Here is a 25,161-nt window from a genome sequence, read left to right as displayed (position 1 = left end):
CTCATGGGTGCTCTTTCCCTGCTTGCCATGCCTCACTCATTCCTCACTCCCTGCTTCCCCAGGTTAACTCCAACTAGTTTGCAAAGATGGAGCTGAAGTATCACACGTTCCTGAAAACAATACTTAATTGCTTATATCCATCTTAGATGTCACTCTTCTTTATGCTCATAATTCTCTGTAATGCAAAAGTATTTATTTTGTAGTATAAATTATTTATTTGTTCATTTTCTCTATAAAAATGTGAAGTCTTTGAGGTCAGAGTCTTTCTCTTTCAACATCAGATCTGTACCACTTAACATATTATAGGGAACATAGAAAATGCTCAATGAATTTTGAATGAATGATCATGTTATGCCTTAGAATAATCCACTATCTCTCACTAAAGGCAAGCTGACGTGCCAGGGCTGAACTGCTCAATGCTTCCTTAAGCTTGAACTCATCTACTCCTGATCAAAACCCATTAAGTCAAATATGTGACTTTGGCAAATATTTAAAACAAAACATTGCTTTTTGAATGATTGCATCCTGAACCTCTGGATCAACAATTGGAGATTTTGCACTCAATATGCATCTTGCAGCAATTAGAGATAGGTGTCGACGTTTTGTGCCACATGATAAGGCACATCATATGCTATCAGTATGGAGCAGATTCTTATTCTGGATGCCATCCTCATCACTCATTATAATGGGGAGAGAGGGCACAAACCATGAAGCATTACATTGATAATTATTCTGAACACCTTTCTCATTAGCTGCAAGACCATGTTCTGAAAATAATTGTACTCTTAGCATTAGGATACCATCTTAAATTGCAGATTCCACCCAAAGCATTTGATATTTAACTGGCATCTGTGTATAATATATTTCCTTCAACTAAGAATTATATATGTTATTTCTCAGTTCTTTCAAGAATAAATAAGATGCTTCAATTGCAACAGTTAGTGCAAGGCTGTGACACAAGTATCGGCGCAAAGAGGAACTGCAACATTGGGTTTCAATTATAGCTATTGATTTACGGTATGTTCTCCTACATATCAAAAGTTATAATATTTTTAACATCCTAGAGCAATGTGAAGAGATGAGTGACTTCTTGCTCTGATTCATAGTGTCACACAAGCTTAATAATGTTTTTCAAGGTACTATGAGAGAGTAAAGGAGGATTTTCCTTTTTAATTTGCCATGGGAACACCTTTGGGGTTTTAGCCAATAAGTATTCTGGGCTGTGCATTTAGACATCTTTTCTAAGGATATAGAAAAGTAAAAAAAAAAAAAAAAAGAAAAAAATGTTTTAATTATTTACTCAATGCAGACTATATATGCTTAGGATTCTGTATGTAAAGGACTACTGTATTTCATCAATTCTGAGACTCCACTTTTCTCCCTGACATTTCAAACATCCCTGAAATCAAGGGTGCCATAGGCCCCACATCATATTTTACTTGCAGCAATTTTCTTTCTCAATGGTATATGAAATAGGGGTGTGTTATAAAATCAATGATGAATTAAAATTGACTGATTAAAAATGATAATCGATTATTATTCTATTATTTTAACTAACTTTATTGCATTTTATTTATTATTTTATTATAAAATCCATCACCCTTTTGATTACCACTAGTTTTGCTTTCACCAAGGACCAACTCCAGTTTCAATATTCATTTTTCTTGCTGATTTTCTTAATTCTTGCCATATTTCTACCCCTTCCGTACCTTTTATCATGAATGAAAGTTTAAGAATATTCTCGACACTGTTTCAGCCCTCTGTTCCAAAATATCCATAGAGAGTAGAACAGGGGAAAGAAAGGAACTAGAGTTCTAGGAAGGGAAATAATGGCTCTTCTTTTCAGCCATTTTGGACAGAGATTAAGAAGGATATTTTAACAAAGGCCTGAAATCGGAGTGTGATTTCACTCACCACAGCAACACTAAATTTCCAGAGAAACAGAAGACGTGCTCATACTTCCTTGTATCTGATGATACTTCCTGGATTACAGTTGCTTGTTTGGGAAAATAATTAACCTCCCCCTGCTCTACTGTTTCTCCCAACTCTAAAACTCCTCCTTCACAACTCTTCTCCCACCATTTTTCTCCATCCATATGCTATTTTTCCCACTCTCCTCCCATCATAAATGTCAGAACAGAAGTCATTTGTTACAAGAAGTCATTTGAATTTTTTGAAGTCATTTGAATTTAAAAATATTATTTGCCTAAATCAGTAGCCACAAATTTCCCAACCCACCAGGTATATTTTACATGCATGTGTATTTATATATATATATACACACACACACATATATATATAATATATATATATCTTAATCTATGGAAATAGTAGAATATATATTCAGTTTAAAAAGTCACAGTAATCTACTTCAAATCTAAGATCCTATGCTTGAAAAATACATTACTTTTATAAATGGCTTATATAATGCTCCATTTTTAAAGTTTCTTGGGAAAATCATTGGAAATCACAGTATTTGCACTTTATGTTAATATGTCAACATTATACATTTCACACTTCTATAGTTATGCCTTAATAATAACTTTGCTACATTTTTCTTCAATAGTATAATTATTATTCCTGAATAATTTGGAAATGTTAAAATTTTAATAATTTTCAAAAATCTTTATGATATGGCAGGTTCAAACATTTAATTGTTTCCTAGACATATTATCATAGTTCAGTCTCAGCTTATAAACAGAGCAGAAAGATTATGCCATTCAGTTAATCTATTCTTGAGTATGTTTCTGATGGTCTTAAAAAAAGAAAGCAATTCAAGTATAAGAAAACAATACCTGTAAAACATATTAGTAAATACTGTTCAAACAGCAATGGTGCTAGTAACAGTGCTTGAATATATAAAAATTTGGGCAATTCTTTTCATAGACAAAAATAGTTTATTTAAAAAGTTCACTAAAGCATTTTATTCCTACCACGGCCCTGAAAGTTAGGTAATATCATCATTCCTATGTTAGAATGAGGAAAAGGAAACTTGCATGTATTGCTATTTATCCAATAATAAACCACCAGGATACATCAGATCCCAGTCTCCTGCTTCCAAATTCCATTGTCTGTTCTTCATGTTATTATTATCAGGTCCTCACTCAGACGTGCCCACACCCCTTACTGATAGGGAGGTAGACGCTGAAAGGAGCGTGGAGAGGAGAGGGAGTTCAAACCTGAAGATGCCCTTTATAACTCCAAGCTAAACCTGAGCCAATGAGCAAAACAAATACAGTGAAAGAGGCATTACCCCTTTCGAAAACATCTCTGTAGTCTAGCTTGTTATTGTTAATAGTCATCATAATAACAAATACAGCCGAACGGAAGATGAGTCAGTTCTACATCTCACTCGAGACGGGATTTTTGCTCTGCTCATGGGCCACTTTTTCTATGACGCATTTCCTGACTCCAGGCAACATTACTGGCAACTTTCCTTGAGCTTCCTCAGCACTCTGTGCAGAGAGATGGTAATTTTTGCTTACATGGCTGCTCCCTGAATAAACTTGAGCACTTCGTCAGGGAGAAATTTTGTTTTACTCATCTTGATGACTCCAAGCTCTAGCACAGTGTCCAGAGTACTGCAAATAGGTGATCAATATTTGCTGAGTAACATTTGTTATCTTGCGCACTCATTCAACATTTTTCAGAAGCTAGAAACTTCATTTCTTCATAAAAACAATTTCTAGTGTTGAACAAAAGCCTGAAAAAGTATTGTTTTCTTTATATGACACCATAAAAATGATGAATTTCATAATTAAGAGCATGTAGAAATGCAACCGTTTTCCTTTGATAGAATGAAAATATGAATTTAAAATTTCTCTTTTGAGTATTACACTTTATCTGCCTTTTGGTAAATTTGGGTCAAAATTAATTTTATGGGCATACTGTATGAATAAAATTTGAGCTATCTATATCAAAGTGCTCACAGAATTAGTATTTAAATGTTCTTTAAACTGATCGCATATGCTAAATATTCTATAAAATTAAACCACCTACTCGTAATAATTCACAGTAAATTGATGTAAATTTATCAAATCTCCTCTGTATCTGTCTGTTTTGTAGTCAGAAATAAACTTTCAGCCAAAAGTTTTCAATAATAATGGTAATAAAAATAATAATAACATACTTTTCATGAAATATGCTTATATTTTTCCTTACAGATATATATATATATTTTTTGGAGTTCAAATCTCCACTCAGGAGTTTTATTTCCCCAAATTATTTTCCGTGACCACTAACTTTGTCACAGATACATTCAAAGCAATTTAGTCGATGAAAATATATTTGGAAAAAATGGAACATCAAGCCCAGATTCAAATCTCCACACTGCCTGAAATTCACTGTAATGGCAGTGCCAGAGCGAGCTACACTGTGCCTCTTACATTTATGCACCAGAATGGTTGAGAACTTGTGGAGAATAATCAGAGAAGGGTATAATTAAAATGTATATAATTAAAATGAGAAGAAGAAGGTCCCAATAGGAAAGCTTAAATGAGTAACAGTCATATAAATTCAGATTTAATTTGTGGATATGGAGACCCTGCATGATGATACGGTTAATATAAACTACAAAGGAAGACTGCCTTGTTGATAGAACTATTCTAAAAGGTAGACCTGACCTGAATAATCTAGACATTCCCACCAGAGGATAATAGCAGACAGAGGAAGACATACTCTCATTTCCTTTGCATGTTCCATCATCTTTTTGCATTAATTTAAATCTCACTTTAAAGAAAAAAAAATGCAGTATTTTAAAATTTAGGTACTTCTCTTTTACTCCCTTCCATTTACTTAGATTTTTGTAATCTCCACTGCACATCCTACTTGCACCAGACTCCTTTTCAGTATATTCTCAGCACAACAAGCAGAATGATCTTGTTACAGTGTAAGTCAAATAAACTCAGTTCTGTGCTCAAAACTCTTCAATGACTTCCCATCTCACTCAGAGGAAGAGCCAAAGTCCTTACAGTGTCCTGCAAGACCCCACACGTTGTGACACTCATCATTCTCAGACCTTGCCTCCTTTCCCTTGCTTAGTCCACTCTAGCCACCCCAAGTTCATTGCTGTGCCTCAAAAATGCCAAGTACCCTAATTCTCAGGGTCTTCACATCTGCTGTTACTCCACCTGTGATGCTAATCCATAGGGCAGATGCCTGCTTGGCATCGTCCTCACCTCTTTAGATCCGTATTCATGTGTTGCCTTCTCAGGGAGGTTTTTCCTGGGCCTTGACCTAAAATTTGATCTACAGTTCACCATTATTTTTTCTTTGTATGCTGTATGGCAGGGATCACAGTTCATTATTTTTTGCATGTGAGTATCCTCTTATTGCAGCACCATTTGTTGAATTTTTGTTTTTGTTTGGTTTTTCACTTCCCTTTAATGAGAAACTCTGTATTTTAAGAAGTTCTCCAGGTAAGTGTGATGCACCCTGAAGTTTGAAAATCATTGTTCTAGATTGTAAGTTCATCAGGTTGGAAATGGTTTCAAGCACTTTTTTTTTTCATATTATATATTACAAGTTTTCCATGGGTAAATGAGTTTTAAAATATTCTGGCCTTGATAAATGCTAAGTGGGTCTCTACCTAGTGAGCTTTACACCTGTTCTTCCCTTTTATACCTATGGTCACTCTCCCAGTGCAAATCCTAATATCTTATTCCTGCATTATTGCAGTGGCCTTTAACTAGTCTCCATGTACTAACTATCTTCTAACTAGTCTCCACATGCTAATACATTTTCTTGAATATAAAATGATATTTTTCATACAGTTTTGTTTCTGAAATAGAGATGCATCATACAATTGATGAGGAAATTTAATGTAGTGCTTTTACAAATTTCCCAGAAGGCTATTTTGTACCAAGTTCTATTTAATAAGAGAAGAAATGAGATAGCGTCTATACTGCTTTGCTTTACCATTCACCCATCTGGCCTACACTCTCATCTCTTTCAATTCATTCGGCATGCTGCCTCTAGTTTACATTTCACACAGACCTGGAATTGGGCAAAACCTAAAATGTCAGCTACCAGTAAGAGTGGTTTCATCGTGTTACTTCCTTCACTGAAACCTCCAAAGGGTTCTCCCAGCTCATGCTGGCTTCCTCTCTTGGACTGATATCATCTGATGATATCAACTCTGGCTGCATAGACCACAACCGTTCCACCGGCCCTCTCTAGCCCATAGCCATAACTCACTTTAGCGCTATCAGAACTACTATCATTTGTGTGACTTTGCAACACAGTCCTATATTGTTAGAATCGTTCCATCTACACTTACTGTGTTCTCCAAACTTTACTGTAAAACTCTTGAAAGGTAGGATAATTATCATATATCTAGGGATCCCTTCAAAATGGCCTTGAATATGATAGGAGTTCTACAAAATTGGAATGATGATTAAATTTCCATTCTCTAGTAATGATAAGTGAAGCCACAGAGTTTTGTTTTCCATCTTTAAAACCTCTATAACAAATTCATTTCCCAGTGCCTGCCTATAAAAACAAAACAAAACAAAATAAAAAAAACCTCTACAACAAAATAAATGATGACACAATAAATTTTCTTTTGAAAATTTAACTCCTTTGCTAGCTTGTTTTTATTGGTTAAATGCATGCTATTCTAAAAGGACAATGCACATTTGAGATTATAGCACTTAGCTTTACTGCATTTGTTTAGTTAGAGCTGTTTAATTTTTCTTCTTCCCATAGTGATACAAATGCTGCTGCTTAAGAGACTCAGTTATCTCGCCTCTCTTAACAAATTTTCCATTTTGGCTATTCTAGTCTGCCTTAGGATAGCCTCTTCCTTTCTGATAATTTTTGTGACTGGGAAAAGATAAATTATTAATCCATTTTCCTGAATATAAAATGACATTTTTTTCTTTATTTTGTTTCTGAAACACAGAGGCATCTTTCAATTGAGAAGTAAATTTAATGTAATGCTCTTTCTTGTTTCCCAAAGATTATAATTTTTATACCAACACTGTATTTTGTAACAGAATAACTAAGATATTTTCTTGCACCATTTTGCTTAATCATACATCTAATTGGCTTCTTCCTGTTCTCTTGCAGCCCTAGTTTTCTCATATTGCAGGCATAGTTTTTTAACATGAAAAATATACATTAGTCAATCTGGCTAATTTTAAGGAAGACCTCAATTACAGAATGATTCACTACATAAACTTTAACCAAAAGTGGTCACATGCTCAGAGCTAAAGTTCTTGTCATTAAAAAAAAAACATTTGCAGCTGTTTACTTTCAGCTTAAATTGTACTTTTTTTTGCTTATGCAAGGCAGATTGTCTCTAGCATCTTTAGTGCCTCTCTCTTAGCCCAATTATGTAGTTCATGAATCACAACTTGTGAAGTATGGTTATGTGCACAGAGAGAGATCTGCTTGGAATGAGCCTTCTCTCCATGTGCTAAAGCTCTTTTTCCTCTCCTACTTCCCTGTCTTTTAAAATTTATTACATTTTCTTATTTTGCTGCTCGGAGGAACACAGGCTTTTTCCTGTAAGCCTGGCCCTTTATGATTATTCTAAATTTGAATGTAGCACACAGCAACGAGGGTCACTGTAATCCAGTTTCCAGGAGTCATAGGGAGGGTGAGATTGGGCCTGAGCACATCAGCACATCCGCGCTGATTGTTAATGGTCTTTTTCTTTCTTTTTCAACTGTGGCTTTTCCCTCGGTTCTCTAGATCCTTTCTGAGTTTCTCATGAATTGTCCTGAGCTGCCACAACCACTGGTAATCATGGGACTTCTGAAGTAAGAAACCCTCCTTGTGTATCTAAATAAGGGGAGAGGACAAGAAAAGTTTCCAAATTAAGTTTACAAGCATTTAAACTCTGGCTTCAGCCTTAGATATACATTAGAACATCAATTACATCTAACTCTCTAAAGGTGGATTCTACACATCTCTGTTTCAGATCTCTTTGGGTAAATTCTAATGGAGTCAGGGTTAAGAAGCAATGATGAGCTATCAGAATGCAGGCTATTCCACTTAGATATGAGATTGGTGATCAAACCTATGATCACCACTTCTGATTCTGAGCAAGCCTAACCAGATAATAATAGACCTGATTCTCATGGCCTTATGAGCCTCTCTTTTAAATTCTGTTTGCAAGTAACATGTGTGTGTGTCACTTAAGAAGTTGAAATGATAAATTTTGGCTGATTTCTTAGAAATTAAGGGAAGAACATAGTCGAATACGGAACAATATCGTTACATCAGGATTTGGACAAGACATCCTCACTGTGGACTTTAAGAGTTAAAATGAGAATATAGCATAAACTCTCATTGGGCTTAGCAGGGATATTATATAATTCACAGTATAACATTGTGCAGTGAAATGCCTTATGATGGAATTTTACTACATTTCACATTTGGATCACACACTTACACATCTTTTATGCTTAAATTTAGACCACTAAAAGGATTAATTGCAATTCAATTAAGTTAAAATGTAAAACACATACATACACATTGTAAAACATAATTTTTCAAGCTGTTATTTTTTGTTATAAGACTATTTCAGAATAACTAAAATGGCTGAGACATTTATTTGATTGTGTGTCTATTCCTTTTAGTCACCACTCACAATATTGTACCAGTAGTAAGAAATAGAAAACACTATCACAATGAGTTAGAATAATTTTTAAATGTTACCATATAAACAAAAGCAATTCCAATGCAGTTCCAGAAAATCTCATGTCTTATTTTTAGTCAAAAATAAAAAAAAATTTGAAATACAGTTGCCAAAACTCATTGTATGCCATATTAAACAAGAAGCTTTTGAGCTATAACTACAGTTTTATTAGCACCACAAATATTTCTCATAACTTTTAGCATAGTATCAGTAATTAAAAGATGCCTAATTAAAAAGAAATTCCATTTGACACAAGTATCCGACCAGCAATCATAAAGCAATAGGGAAAGTAAGCTTTAATTTAACTTTAATTTAATACCTACTTACCTCAGTTTTATTACCAGAAGTGTACCCCAAAATATATGAAAGAATTTAGAGAATTAGAACAATTCAGTAAGACTTTATTAAATGGCCATTAGTCACAAACACTATGTAAGGTGCTATGAGGAGAAGCATCTCCTCTTCTCAATACGTTGACTATGATAGAAGAGGGAATATCGAGATTGCTTTAACAGAGGTGGAAACTATTAAGGAATTAGCAAATAATTATAATTGTTACATTAGCATAAAAGTATTTTTTCAGCTGAAAGGGAATCTGGAAATGCTTTTGAATAGGTGATGTTAGAACTAGGTCTTGAAAGCAGAGGAGGAATAAATACGGGGAAGGACATTCCAGGAAGAGAGAAGCTACTTAAATAAAAATTGAAGACCACTGGGAAAATCAAATGCTTTTGGTAGAATGGGGTATGGAGAACAGAGGCATGACTAACGTTTGGGGCCAAACTGGGGAGAGCTTTTAATGAAAAGCTGGAAGTATTCTCTATGGCGTGGGGAGCCCTTGAGGTTCTGCAGAAGAGCTGTGGCAGAGCCAGAACTCCTTTAGAAGGATTATTTCAAAGGCAGTGTTTACAACAGCTTAGAGAAGGTGGAGTCGGGAAGTAGAGACATTGGGAGATTTGAGGAACTGCACAAGAGATGAGGAGGGCAGGAGCCAGGGCACTGGGAATAGATTGTATGGGCTCAGTTTGGAAGACATGTTGGGTATCAAAGTAGCAGATTTTGAAGAATGGTTGTAAGTAAGGGCTGAGGGAGAAGGGGCAAATTTCAAGTCAGAGCAGAAGGGAATACGTCTATTTTGTATAAAAAGCATTTTCAAAATTTGTGACATTAACAAAGTGACTCGAGGATTCTGGTGCAAATTTTAAAGAGAAATATTTTACAAATAATTATATTGCTTAACATAATTGGAAAAAAAATGACAAAATAAATGAAGTAAGTGTGAAAGCATGGAGAGAAGAAGAAAAGTGGAGAGCCAAAAAATGACTGCAGGAAGCTACAATAGTGACAAGAGCTAAGGAAAGTAGTGGCATTGACGTGTGAGTGATGTCAAAGAGATAGGGAACAGGAGGCACAGGAAAGTGTTGAGCAGAAGTCAGAAAGGGAGCCGGAGACCTGAGGAATGTAAAGAAGCATACACTGTGCGAGTTGTCCCCGTAAGAGAGATTTAAAATAAAATTATATAGACAGAAATGTATGGAAAATAGATAAACATGAGGTACTATTATTTGCTATTTCCATGGAGTGAAACAAGAATTGGCTTTTTCATTAATAAACGCATGATTTATCTCATCTATCATGCTTCATCAACATTACTATCTGTGCTCTACTGATAACACATTATCATTCAAGACCCACAAACATGTATCATTGGCCTGCCTTCCCAGCAGGCTGAAATATTAGATTTGCCCTACTGGGAAAGCTAGAATCTGTCAACTCACCGATTCCTGGCTGATCTGAGTTTAAAATCATGTAGGGCTCCATTTAAAATAGTAACAATAACAGCATACAGTTGCTTAAAGGTCAGTAAGTATTTAGTAGTTTAGAAAGCTTTCAGCCTAATGACTAATTTCTATCAAGAACATGACGATATTCATAAATGACTGGATGGGAAATAAAATGTCACCTCTGCTGCTGCCATATTCAAAGAAGAGAAAACTAATGACATCACAAAGGATTCAGATGTAATCACACTTACCGGTATAATACTGGGGACAAATACAAGTGAATCTTCCTATCTCATTGAGGCAGGTTGCCTCATTCTTGCAGGGACCTGAAACACATTCATCCACTTCCAAGTCACAGTGCCTGCCTTGAAATCCGGGGACACAGAAGCAGGAGTAGTCATTGATTCTATCCATGCATATGGCCCCATTTTGGCAAGGGCTGGAAGCACACTCATCATGCTCCATCTCACAGAATCTTCCAGAATATCCAGCAGGGCAGATGCAGATGGGGTAAATAGGGTCCTGATTGCAAATACCTCCATGTTGGCAAGAGTTCATCCCACAGGAACTGATGGCAGTTTCACAGGTCATCCCACTATATCCAGGAGGACATTTGCACAGGAAGTTTCTTTCTCCTGTGGTTTTCACACAAGTGGCATTTTGCTGACAAGGATTAGAGAAGCAAGGATCTTTCACGTGGTCACAGCCTTTGTCCAAATTACTGGCTGTGTCTGAACAAAGGCAGTGGTTGTCTGTTGAAAAACCACTGCATGTAGAATTGTTTTGGCAAGAATTAGAGAGGCACCTGGTGTCATTTTTATTGCAAAAGGAATCTGCAAGGGAATGTAAATACCAAGATTAAATTTATGTTGGGATTCAAATTAAAGAACATCTTTCTTCTTGTCCTTCATGCCACCCAAACGAGCTCACTAATGAAAGATAAAGTTGGCTGCATTGTAATGATGAGTTTTAACTCTTCATTGCTCAAGCCTTTTGAGGTGGCTGCTAATAAGATGCAAAAGTGGTGGTTTAAGGTTTATTTCTTCCCCTTCAAATACCTGTTCTCAAGTGTAGATGCATTTGCAACAGGGCGAATTGAAGTAGCTGTTAAATAGGCCTATGTACTCAGAATTTTGAAGTTAATATCTTCCCAAGAAGGATTTGGGGAAATCACAGGAAATGAGTTGCAAAATTGCCTCTGAATATGTTGTCTAGCTGAAAGTAATATTTTTTAAAAGTCCTATAACTTAGTATATGTCTGGTTTAACAGGACCACCATTTTATGCCCCAAAAAAGAAAAACAAAGAAAATTGCAAAAACAATAAAATAGCCTCTATTTTCTTAATGTTTGCTGCTCTCCATGCCAAGCATATCAGGTACTTTACATATACTATTTTTAAAACTCAAATTAACACAATATTATTATCTCTACTTAATAGATAACAGATTAAGTTCAACTGTAAGGAAATGAATATAGTAAAGTTTGTGAACTCTCGTTTCTCTGATAGCTTCTCTGTTCTAGGGTTACATTTTTTAAAATTCTAACTGGATTAATAATATATGGGAAAGCAATGATCCTATGATATTTTCCAAATTCAGTGGATATTTACAAGTGTTTAATTCTTTACTAAATATGTGCACATTGTGATTACAACACTATTATTTTATTATTCTTGTATATTGAGAAGTTTTACAATTTGGCAACTCAATTGTATTAACCCATAAAAACTGTCCTTTGCCTGCGGATTCATTTCATGCATTACTTTACTTTCACTTCCCTTGTCAAACAATTGCTCACAAGCATAATAGTAGATAGTGTTTCAGGTCAGTAATAAGAAAGGTCACAAAATGAAGAGTTTGCTTTTAAGACACAAGACATCGGTCAGACCATCAAAAGAAAATAACATATAAATGTCAGGAGAGACATGATTGTAAATATTTTTCTTCTCTTCGTGCAAGAAGAGAAGTTAGTCTCCTTTAACCTGTGCAACAAACGGAAAGAAGACAAGGCATTGAGATGAAATGACTGACTGGTTCATCGTACAGGAGTGAGAATAATTTCACAATTATCCTCCATGGAGTGTGTAAGTCAGCCAACAATTTTCCCCAAGTGCCTGCATGTAGCAAGTTAACATATGCTTACTTGCATATTAGCGGAAAGGTTGACCTGAAAATGAACCTTTTCCATTTCCAATGAAAAAACTCAGTTAATCATACTTTTATATTACATATATATTTCAGGTACTTATATAAAATATTTCCTTTAAACTTATTATAATATAATTATTTAACAATACTTACTATTGAAAACACCATGTTAAGAGCTGTGGAGCAAAGGAAAACAAAACAAGTTTCTCCCAACAAAGAGCTTGAGTCCTAGCATTTTGGAAACAGGAATGTGGAGGATGAAGTGACAGCCAATTATAGAAATAATAGTGGAAAACAACAATACTGCTGTGATAAATCTTTCTCCCAACCTATAGTTCCAAATGCATGACTGGCTTATAATTGTTTAGGTCTTAGCTCAAATGTCACTTCCAAAGAGAAGCTTTCTCTGAAACGCCTTTCAGAGACATTCTAGGGAGTGTGCAAAAACCTAATGAAAAATCTATAATTAATATTTTTAGAGGTAGAGGATATCACAGTAATTAAACAAATATAGAATGCTATTAAACTTTTAGAAGACAAGAGATCTTTGAAATAAAAATATAAAAATTCAGTAGCAGAAACTTAAAAATCCAATTTGTGCTTAGAAGACAATGTTGAGAAATATCTCTAGACACTAGAAAAAAGATGAAGAGATGGAAAAGGAGAGAGAAAAAAATTAAGAACTAGTGGATCAATCAAGGAGTAATTCCAAAATGAGAAAGCAAAAAAGAAAAAACAAATGGACATGAAGAAGACAATGAGAGGAGGGAGAAGGAAATTAAAATTATTTCAGTAATATTAAAAATTTGCCATATCTAAAAACAAATAAATTGGTATATTTAGAGTTTCCACTGGATGCCCGAGAAAATCAATGGAAAAAATATAAATTCACATCAAAACACATCATAATGAAATTTCAGATCATCGGGGGCAAAGAGAAAATCCTCCAAAATTCCATGAATTGGGGCAGTTCATTTACAAAAACATCAGGAATAGAATGGCACTTGACTTATCAATAGAAACATTGGAAGCAAGAAGACATTAGAACAATGCCTTCAAAATCCTAAGAGAAAATAATTTCCAAATTAGAATTCTATGTCCAGCTAAATTATCAATCAAATTTGAAGGTAGAAGGGAAAAAATTTCAAGCATATACAGAATTCAAAGTTTTCGCTCTCATGCTCTGCTTTCAGGAAGATTATACAGGTTATGTTTTTTGAAAATAGAGTGTAAACCAACAAAGACGAAGACATGGAATCCAGGAGACAAGGACCTAATAAAGAAAAGAGGCAAACAGTGTTGTTGAAGTGAGCTGCTAACATGGCAGATATGCTGCAGACATCCAAAGAAAGCAGATCCAGCAAGAGACACCAGATCTCCAGGAAGGATATTTCCAAGAAGAAAACGTACAGAGAGCCATATATAGCGGTAATAGAAAACTAAATAGACAGTCAAAAAAAAAAAAAAAAGAAACCAACAAAACCTATTACTGGTATTAATTATAAGAAAAACTGAAAATTTTAGAAGAAAGGAAATGAAATTCCATATAGTATACAATTGAAGAGAATAACGCTTGATAATACTAAATATATTGGTATACCTAATATATTATATTGGGAGCAAGGAGAGCTGTGCATACGTGCATGTGTATGTGTGTGTGTGTGTGTGTGTGTGTGTGTGTGTGTAAAATCAAATCCATTTATACCATAATATTGTACCAACAGATTATGCCAGTATCTAAAACTGAAAAAAAAAAGCAGCCTATTATTTAGAAATATATAAATAAAACCCAGAAGAAATAGCTAGAAGAATTTTAATCTAGGGATTGCAAATTGGGAGTGAGACACTGGAATGGGGATGGTAAGAGGCACACTGCAGTTACCCTTATAACCCTTTAAAAGAGTATTTGGCTTTTAAAGTATGACTGAATAAGTTCGATAAACATTATTTATAGTCAGCCAGATCATTTTCTTGCAGTAAAGATTGCCATCTACTGGCTATTTTAAGAAGTTCTAGAAAAGCAGGTTTCACACTGTTTGGGCTGCCCTCTCCCCCCTCCACCCCACCCCCATTTTTTTTATTTAGAGAGTGGAAGAGCCCAGAAGTCTCTCAAGGGAAATGTCACACATGATCCCAATGTACAAAATTAGAATATGGGCCTACTCAGGGTGACACAGAATGGCCCTTACAGCCCCTTCAGCCTAACCCCTGTCTTCCCTGAAAACATCTCCAAGGAACTCTAGGACTGGAGAATAACAATCTAAAAACCTCTGTCCGGGAGAAAATAAGATATTTGATATAGTTCCTGTAGGGTAATTCTTATAGTAGAAATTTCTAGTGCTAAAATGAAATATTACATCGTTGTTTTTTGAAAAGCAAACATGAGCCACAATTAATTTGGCCAGTTTTAAAGAAGATGAAGGCCTAAATAATAATCAGTGTATTTCTCTGTGTGTGTGTGGGTGTGTGTGTATTTTCTAAAAGATTTTATCTTGAAAAACAGCTATATTGGTGATTTAGCTTAATTATAAGAAGTATATTTACTCAGAACAATGAGACACTGCAAAGTGCTTTCAGGAAAAAGCATATTAACTTTGCTGGGATTGCTATAAATGGCAATTTTTCCTTTGCTCTTGATGGGTTTGATGTACTTGTTTGAAACAGGCGGGTAAATCTATGATTTAAGACACTCAGCCAATAATCTGAAAGTGTTTTCAACTGTTTTTTTTTATTTGTTTGCTATCAATATTTTTGTCAGCTTTTGTCTATAAACAAAAACCATAGATATGCCAGCATGAGGGGGAGAGTTTAATGCTGAGAATCAGAGTCCCTAAAGGCAAATGGACCCGGGTCCAGCCTGGTCCTGCCACTAACTCTCAAGTTTCCTCATCAGCTAGATGCAGAGGAACCCACTCAGGATTGTTATAAGGGCCATGTGATTAGATTTAAATGCCTGACAAGGTACAGAATCAATGCTCACTAAACGTTAGCTATTATTGTTATAAGATGTTTAGAGGTAGTCTGAATTCCTGATCTAAAAACATTAATTGGATTACAAAAAATAGCAGTACAATAATAACCAAAACAGGCTACAATTACTAAAACATTTTCAATGCAGGAATTTTAGGAAACAAAACCACAAACCCAAGCAAACCAAAACACAGATAGCCTATCAATGGACTAATTCAACCCGTCAAAGACATCTGTGTAGCTGGGTTTGGTCCGGTTCAAACAGAGACAAATAAGGATTAGAGTTAGAGAAGATCTGTTCTCTAGAGTTTGTTTTTTTCCAAGGGAATCTAACCACATCTTTTGAATACCATTTAAGTGTTTGGTCCAGAGAAATACCTTTTGATTAAGTGAGGGTTGCAATAAGGGTTTACCTGCTCAGAAGATCTGCCATGTCTTTGTATTCTCATCGTAATCTAATTATGCATAATAAATGCTCTACAAATATTTCTTGAGTATTAATTCTGAAACTTTACCTTAAAGAGGTCCTTTTGTGTATAAACATGGAAGGCAAGCATTCTACCACTGAACCACCCTTGCACGTGTAATTTTTAATTTGCCTTATATTTAACTAACTCAAACACTCCTCAGTGTACTCCCATTAGTATATACAAAGCTATTTTGTCTCATTGCCCTGGGCTTGTATTTTATTGCATTTTTCCCCCAAATACTGTGAAATGAGCAGAGATTGGGGAAACCGCTGCTAGGGGTGGTGAACGAGTATATGCAGCTGTAGTATGGAGCAATTTTTTTTTAATGCGAAGGCACAGTTCTTTCTGTTTTAATTCTATCTTTAATATAGATTTAATCTAATTTTACCCGAATACAAATGTGAGAGCAATAGAGAATTGTGCTGATATTCCCAGCACCATCAAATGAATGTTGTTTTTGACTTATTTCATATAAAAAGATCTTTTCATAAACATTTGCTAATGAATTGTTTTTAGAATGAAATAGAAGGTACAAACCATTCTATTGACGATAGAGTCAAAGATTCCAGATCTAGAAATTTCAGTTTATAAGAGGAAAGTCGTTTATTGAATTATCTTTAGCCTGGCTGTCTGTGGAGAATGAAACCTAATTCCCAGGTTGAGGGGCAGAGAGGAGGGGCACGTCTTTATTCAGAATGTAGCCAAAACGTCTTGCACATGATAGCTAGTCAACAGAAATTTGTTGAACAATGAATGAGTGAGCAAGAGAACCTGAATTCTTATTCAAGCCTTGTTGTGAAGTTCTTGCTTTCACCTTTTTTTTATAAAATCAAGCAGAGCAAATCATCAGGCCAATCACTTACTTTAATATAGAGTAAGACGGAATTCAGATGGAGCACTTAAAAAGTAGATGGGCTTTTTAAGACGCTTTCTTTCTCTTGCATTCTTATGACCTCTAACACAGTAGGCATTCACTGTCTGATTTGTATATATATATATATATATACAAATATATATATATATATACAAATATATATATATATATATATGGTTTAAAATACTAATTGAGGTCAATTTAATGTAATGGAATGAGTACGTTTTCATGGTCAACAGGATAGAAGCTGATATTTTAGTTCTTCCATTTATCATCTCTGTATATTTAATATCTCTGAGCCTCAGTTTCCTCATTTCTAAAGGCGCCATATGCCTAGCCATGGGCCTGTGTTTAAGAGCATGGGATTTGGAAGTTGGGTTTTAATCTTGGCTCTGCCACTTTTTAGCTCCATGAGTTTTGTAAAGATTCTTAATATGTCTGTATCTCAGTTTCCATTTCTGTAAAAATGACATCTATCCCATAGGGCTGTTATGAATAGTAAATGAGCTAATGTACAAAAAATGTCTAACAACACTTGGCACAGAGTTACATAGAATTAGTAACTGTTATTATTATTACAACATGAGGAGTAAATGAGGTAAGATGCATAAAGTTCCTTGTACAAAATGGCATATACCAGTTATTCGATCATCATTTTCCTTTTCTTTCAACTCAGGATACACAATACATATATCTTGCTAAATTTCTATAGACTAGGAAAGTACCACAAATATGGTTGTTGCTTGATAGATACACGCTTAATAAATGAAAGAATTCAAGGAAAATGAGACTATTACTACATTGGAAAAAGAATTTCAAATTGCAGGAAGTACAAGTGTATTGCCAGCATAAAACTCCTGGGACTCATACTGCCTGATCTAGGTAGGAGCCCAACATCACTAACTATGTACATGCAAGACAGTTCCCTCACACTCAAACTTCTCTAACAGGCAACTTCCCTGATCACTGGAGGACATAATTTATGATCGAAGTTTATTGGTGTCATCTTTATCGCTGCATCCATGTTCTTCTGTTATCTCCTCCCTAGATAGTCCATGACCTAACTGAAAATTTTTTTCATGAGCATATTTTAAATCCCACACGTATGATGGGCAATTTACTATGGGCCTTTATAGATAATATTGCTGTGGCCCCAGAGATTTCTTTTCTTCTCAATGCTTGCCCATGAAAATGCAAGTCTCTGAGTCTTCGTCTGCATGGCATACACATATAGACACAGAATCAGGTGACCATTTTGCCTTTGGTTAGGGTGATGGACCAAGTATGTCCTGCCTCTGGCTGCAAATATACACCTACCTATGTATTATCCCATCAAAGGGTGGGAGATAATCCACCCTTCTCTTAGAACATGGCTAAGTTATGTAAATTGTGAAGCTCATTTTCATAAAATGTCAATCATTGAAAATTCTAATGAGGGTGTAGCTATGTTCCTTTATTATCAAATTCATTTAAAGCTAAAGGCCTGGATTCTCTGCTCTCATTATTCTCCATGGATACTTTAATAATGACAGGGTAAAAAATGATCCCTTTTTCTTATGGAATAGATATTATTTTACTAGCTGCTTTGCCACCAGCAAATTGGAATTCTCTAAATCAAACTAAGAATTTCCAAGTGACAGGAAGAATAGAAGTTTTTTTAACTACAAAAGTTTTTCTCGACTGACCAACAATCAATCATCAAGAGATACGATTTCAACATTAAACCACTGGGCAGAATAAATTAACTACACAGGGCCTTTGATCTAAAAAGGGACTTGAGGTTGTAATATTTTCCTTAGGTTATTAGCAGAGTGTAAAGTAACTATACTGCACACAATTAAGACTAAAGAAAAAAATACACAAAATTGATACAATAATATATTATTTTTCACAATAGAAAAATAAAATAATTAATACAATAGATGCAAATAGCCTTCAAACTCTAGCCCATTCTATAGTGCACCAATAATATAAACAATTAAAATAAAAGAATGGAGAGAATAAGAACGATTCAATATTGCAATGTCATTAATATTACAAAAATGTCTCCGATTTATTGATTCCTGAGGATATGTCCATAATCCTTAGTGTTTCATTTAATTCCCACAAAAATGTTATGAGGTTGGAGGCATTGTATCTATTTTATAAATAAGGAACTGATTCAGGAATGTTAAATAATTTTCCCCAAATTATGCCGCTATTACGTCATAGAGTTGGGATGCCAAGAAGATTTCAAGATGTTTATTTGAAAAAATCCAAATGAAAAGGAAGATAGACTCTTAAAAAGATACACCTAAAACAGCACTTCCCAAACTTTAATGATCCACTGAGGAACTCAGTAAATTACAAAATCTGATTCAGCAGGTCTGGGTTGAGGCCTGAGATTCTGCATTTCTAACAAATCCCAGGAGATGCTGATGCTGTTGGTCTGTGAAATAGCAAGCATCTGTACCAGTGCTCTCCAACAGAAGTCTAATGTGGGCTCCAAGTGAAATGTAAGATTTTCTAACAGCCACATTAAAAAGTAAAATAAGTAGGCAAAATGAACTTTAAATAGTATACTTCATTTAACCTAACATACCTAAAACATTGTCACTTGTAATCAATATAAAAGCTCAATGAGCTATTTACACTATCTTTTCATACTTAGTCTTTGATATCCTGTGTCTTTAACACTTACAGCACATCTCAATTCAGTCTAGTCACATTTCACGTGTTCCATAGCCACATTTGGCTACTAACTATTATATTGGCTACTGCAGATTTTGACAGTTTTTCTCATATTTTTGCACAAGGAATTAAGCCTAAAAATAATCTGTACCTATAAGAAATTAGCCAGGTAGATTTTAAATTCTTCTTTTATGACATGCTTATAGTAGTAGGCATGAGCAAAGACATCTAGAGGTATTTTGTATGGCTTTATTAGTTATGATACCTATTCAAATTGTGAACATCCTTAGAAGCCCAATACAAGCTTTATAGTCTCGATGATGCTTCCCCATATTTTAACATTCTTGTTGATCTCTGTCTGTCCTGAGCAACTACAGAATTTATTAGTATTAAGACATAATTTAATACTTGTCTATATGTTTCCTAAATTGTTCACTGTTTCATGTATGGAGACTTGTCTTTGCAATTAGCAAATGAACTATTTAAGGTCAGGAACTATAGTATGTGTTTCTTCAGTATGCTTGTACATAGTCAGTGTGTATTCACTTCTGCTCATACTATGAATATGGCCTCCTGAGTAGTGCAATAAATACTTGCTTTGCTGATTAATTGGTTTTACCCCAGGGAAATGTGTTCTGCTCATGTCACGGCTCACTAAATTTGAACACAGAGAGAATGGTTTGTTTCTGTCAGGCCACTCTAAGTTGTGGACCAAATTTGGGGAAAACCCAGGTTACTGTGGTGACTGGGTAACTTGGAAGGCATCGGGAATATATTTCATTTTCTTTCTATTCAGCTGAAAGCACCACGGGCACTGAGCCCAGCAGCTACAGTGCCATCATGCCTTTGTTCTGGAGAAGATTTTGAAGAGCTTATGAATTACTCCCTGCACAGAGTGTTCTGACCACGCTGCTCTGAGCAGGGCCTTGGTGCTCGCAGACATGCCTCAGCGCGTCTGTGCAGCACCCCAACATGCACGGAGGGTGGGTCTTGATCTCCCAGGGACCCATTTGACCAACTGTACCCCGTGAGGCAAGTGCATATGTAATGAGTTCTGCGGCTTCCTTGCTGAGCACGAAACACCAGAGAAATGAAAATATTGTAGCGCTGTTTGAAAACTCAGAAGGAGCCACATGGCTGCTGACATTTCTGAAAGTTGAAAGAGAATATCTCATATTTGAAATTGGCAGCTTAACTGAATAGGAAAGAATGAAAGTAGAAGGATAGCTCTGTTGGGGAAAATGCACTCCTGTGCATTTCATGAGACAATGTGGGCTATCATACCTTAGATGAAACCACCCGTGCTCAAACATGCCCATAATCATATTTTAGGAGGGCAGAACTATGCTTCTGCACTTAAAATATTTTAGGGTGGTTGGGGAATGAAGAAGAATGAATTCAAGCAATTTGTTAATTTCAAATCAATAAATTAAAAAGTAAATCAAATGTTCTGTTTAGTAGCATAAACTTGATAGAATAATTTAGTTCTAAGAAATAAATCCCATATATTATTCATCATTTTATATACTTGCAGTAACTAGCATTGAGTAGATAATCAATAATTCATTATTGAGCTGAGCCAAGTAAGCTTAATCCCATCCCCCTAAATTTGACAGACTAAATTCAAGACTATTATTCAAGAAATTTTTTTCTCTTGAAAAATCCCATCTATCACCGTCTATTCTTGTGTCGTGAACCTATTATATATTCCCCTTGATCTCTCACTTATGAGAGCTCCGGAGTGAGGCTTACACATGCATTGGGTGCTGTCATTTTGTTCTGTGTCATTTTTTACTACGCTAAAATGTAATAAATTTGGGGAAATTTCACTAAACTTCCTGTTCTAATACCCAGTGAATTATTAGTCAAATAGGGACCATGCCTAATTTGAAGTGCACTGACGATCACAGGAAAGGTTGAGTGTATGGGCTCCTTTGGTTGGGACGCCAACTATCAGGGAGCTCAGCAGGCTGCAATCATGGACTGCATGAGGTCTCACTAAAGCAAGAGCCTCCTAGTGATCCATGAGAGAATTAATACATTACAGAGAGGGATACATGCTGTTTTCCACATTATTGGCTAATACTATGAAAGAAGTAACTCCAAGACTATTTCTATTTCATAATGCAGAGTAAGGATGCAATCAAATCATTCCAGAAGTGAAGGAGCCTAACCACCTATCAGCTAAATCCAGGTTTTTCTAGAATAATTGCATGCTTATTCTTTATAAAGTAAAAGCAATATTTTTACAGCTTCTATCAGATAAGCCAACTAAAATTTATGCTTCAAGATGATGTAACTCCTATGGCATAAAAGGAGTTAAGAGACCCTTAATGAATCTGTTTATCTCAGGTCTATTTCTAAAGCACCCTATCATGTTGTTATAGAAACCATTTGCAGCTGAAAAATCCCCCATCACGATTATTGCTATAGTAACCATCAAAAGACAAGACGCTAGTGTTTCATCCTTTTGCCATTGCCATCCCACCCCCCACCCCCAGTTAGTTTTGCTTCTAAATATTCCTGTACTGGTGGAAACAAAGAGGGGAAATAAGTAAATAAATTTAATAGAGAAGAAAAAATAGAAATAGTACGAGCAGTAAACAAATGCAAAGAAGTTAATTTAAACTTTCTAGAGAGAAGAAATTGTATTTAAATAGCCAAACTGACTTTTAAATTAGTGACCAAGCCTCTCTATTTCCATCTGTTCAATAGGAAGGTGAGTAATAAATAATTAGATGTAAAAATATTACCATTTTTCACATTTTACAACCATAATTGGACATTTACGGTAATATCGAATAGATTCTATAGCATTGTTCTAATGTTAATTCTCTTGGTTTAAATCAAATTAAATATATCAAGTAATTTTCTTATAACAGTTTCTTATAATATTTTATATTCTGTAATATAAATATATAATAATAATATCATATAGTTATTATATATAATAAAATATTATGTATAATAAAATAATATAAATATATATCTTATAATATTCTAATGTGGTTATCATGTTTAAAATTCAACTTTAGATTACCATACTTTAATCTTTACCCCACTTAACTAAAGGCAAGCATATAACTGATCTGAAACTTCTACTACCATATTAAACTGCATTATTTTCTATAAAAAGCAATTTATAAATTTAATCAAACAGAACTATTTCTTTACTTTCTTGCCTCAAATTTCATCTTTTCAGACTGACTTCCCTTGTGTGTTACTAAGTGGAAAATTTTTTATTGGATTTTATATCTATTTATTTTTATATTCTAGTAGATAGAAACATGACTGATTGTGAAAGAGTCTGAAGTCAGAGTGTTTTTGAACCAAAGATCCTAGTTTATATGTGCTCAGAGGATGCTGAGACAATGATGATATAAATGGCACTTAAAGTACCTGTCACCCCAGTGAAGAACTTAGATATGTGTAGGGTTCCTTCTTAGATCAAAGCCTGTAATAATGAAGCATTGAATAGGAAAAGATTGTTGCCAATCAAAGGCTGATGTTCAAATACAGGAAGGCAGAGTAAACATTATGCACTGCTGTTGATCTCAGTTCACCTTTAAGATTATCCTTTTAGAATCTCTACTACAAGGAAAGACAACTGTCATTTTCTAAGCATTTTATTTGAAAAGGAATAATGTAGATTATTTAAAGGAGTGATGACCATTTTTAGGATACTCAGACTATACCCCAAACACACAAACATTAAAAAAAATGCATCTAGCTAATCACACAGATAAGAGAAAGTTACTCTGAATAAACCGAATAACTCAGCTCACTGCAGCTGAAGTTCATTTTTAATTAAAGATATTCTTTAGAAAACTCTAACCAAAAATAAATAAGTTGATGCAAATGTTTCTGTGCTTCTGCCTGTGGCCTCTGTTTGGTTGGGAATTTGTACCCATGAAATATAATTACACTTAAAAAAATTCTATATGAATGGAAAAATTAAATGTTGTTTCTGATCTGTTTCTCCGTCCATATGGGTTTTTGTAACCCTCAGCTCTTTTTGCTTCCCACCTGTTTATTTTAGTTTTGTACAGGCAGAGCTTTCAAATTGAAAGAAAGAACATCTGCGCAACTGAGTCTCTACTGCATTGTATTGACATAGTATTTAAGTCCACATCAGGCTTTTCCCAAAGTAGTTATGATAGTATCATCAACACTATATATGTATGAAATAGTGCTTAATATACAGGCATGCAGGAAATACTTAATACTTTTTTGCTTATGATAGAAGATTAGTTCAACATTTTGAACCAAACATTTTGATATGACTATTTAAACACCTAAATTATCATACTGACTATGATCATACATAGAGCCAAAATATGTCTTATCTAGTCTAGAATCACATTGTACTTATACCTGGATACATCATTTAACACATTTGTTTTTTTCTATTCAGTACTAAGCTCCCACTAAGAGTCTAATAATTTTAAGGAACAGCTGGCTTTCACCAATATCCACTTCCATCCAAGACAGATATCTGGTATAGGACTTGTCCTCCTGATATGAACAACTGAAAAAAAATTGAAAATATTTGTGGTAACTCTATGGAGGCATTGTACACAGGTAGTATAGAACTATGCTTTTGGTGAAAAACATAATAAGTGAAACACACAAAGATATTAATGATCTCCCAGATTTTTTCCTTGGGATAATTTTATGCTATAGACAGGGAGAAGGAGTAAGAACAGAAGACAGCATTCCTGAGCTGAGAAGGATGAGATCAGTGTGAGAGGCAGTAGAAGCAATTTGCAGGGAGGAGCACCAGAGAAGATGGAATATTTAGAGGATAGGCCCAAAGTTTGTGTGGTGATTCATCATGAGACTTTAGCCCAAGTCTGAAACTCTGGGAAGCTTAGCAGATCATGTGATGAGAGGCAGATGGCTAATTGAAAATATAAAAGAAGTATGTAGTTGGAGTTCCAGCCAGAGAGGAAAAACTTCACTGAATATCTAGAGTGTTGAGGAACCAAAAGAGGTCCTGCTTTAGGAGTAAGGAATATACCATACAGTAAGGAAGTTCTTAGTCCGAAACCAAAATAGAACCACACAAACAAGAATAAAACCCAGCCTTATATGGACAAAAGGATGTGATAACATTTTTAAATGTTTGCCACAACGTAACTCAAAGTACTTTAAGGAAAGCTGTGCTGATTTGAAAGGAAGTATGCCCCCTAGAAAAGTCATGTTTTAATCAAAATCCCATTTCATAAAGGTAGAATAATCCCTATTCAATACTGTGTGTTTGAAACTGTAATCAGATCATCTCCCTGAATGATGTGATTTAATCAAGAGTGGTTGTTAAGCTGGATTAGGTGACGACATGTCTCCACCCATTTGAGTGGATCTTGATTGGTTTATTGGAGTCCTATAAAAGAGAAAATATTTTGGAGAATAAGCGATTCAGAGAGAGCAGAGAATGCTGCAGCACCACGAAGCAGAGCGTCCTCGAGCCAGCAACCTTTGGAAATGAAGAAGGAAAATGCATCCCGGGAAGCTTCATGAAACTGGAAGCCAGGAGAGAAAGCTAGCAGATGATGCTGTGTTCACCATGTGCCCTTTCAGAAGAGAAGCCCTGACCGTGTT

At 35.0% G+C, this 25,161-nt stretch overlaps 1 protein-coding gene across 1 annotated transcript in view; it reads right to left on the bottom strand.

The window, feature by feature from the left end:
* Positions 1-25,161, bottom strand: part of CRB1 (crumbs cell polarity complex component 1) — a 201,976-nt gene that overhangs the window by 141,853 nt on the left and 34,962 nt on the right. The window contains exon 3 of the mRNA XM_077156790.1: positions 10,680-11,261. Within this exon, the coding sequence (XP_077012905.1) occupies positions 10,680-11,261 (582 nt within the window). The remainder of the gene's footprint in view (positions 1-10,679; positions 11,262-25,161) is intronic.

This window comes from Tamandua tetradactyla, chromosome 4 (assembly GCF_023851605.1).
Source record: "Tamandua tetradactyla isolate mTamTet1 chromosome 4, mTamTet1.pri, whole genome shotgun sequence".
In the NCBI taxonomy this organism is placed as follows: Eukaryota; Metazoa; Chordata; class Mammalia; order Pilosa; family Myrmecophagidae; genus Tamandua; species Tamandua tetradactyla.
The sequence above is the reverse complement of the archived record's forward strand: the minus strand, read 5'-3'. Positions and strand labels throughout refer to the sequence as shown.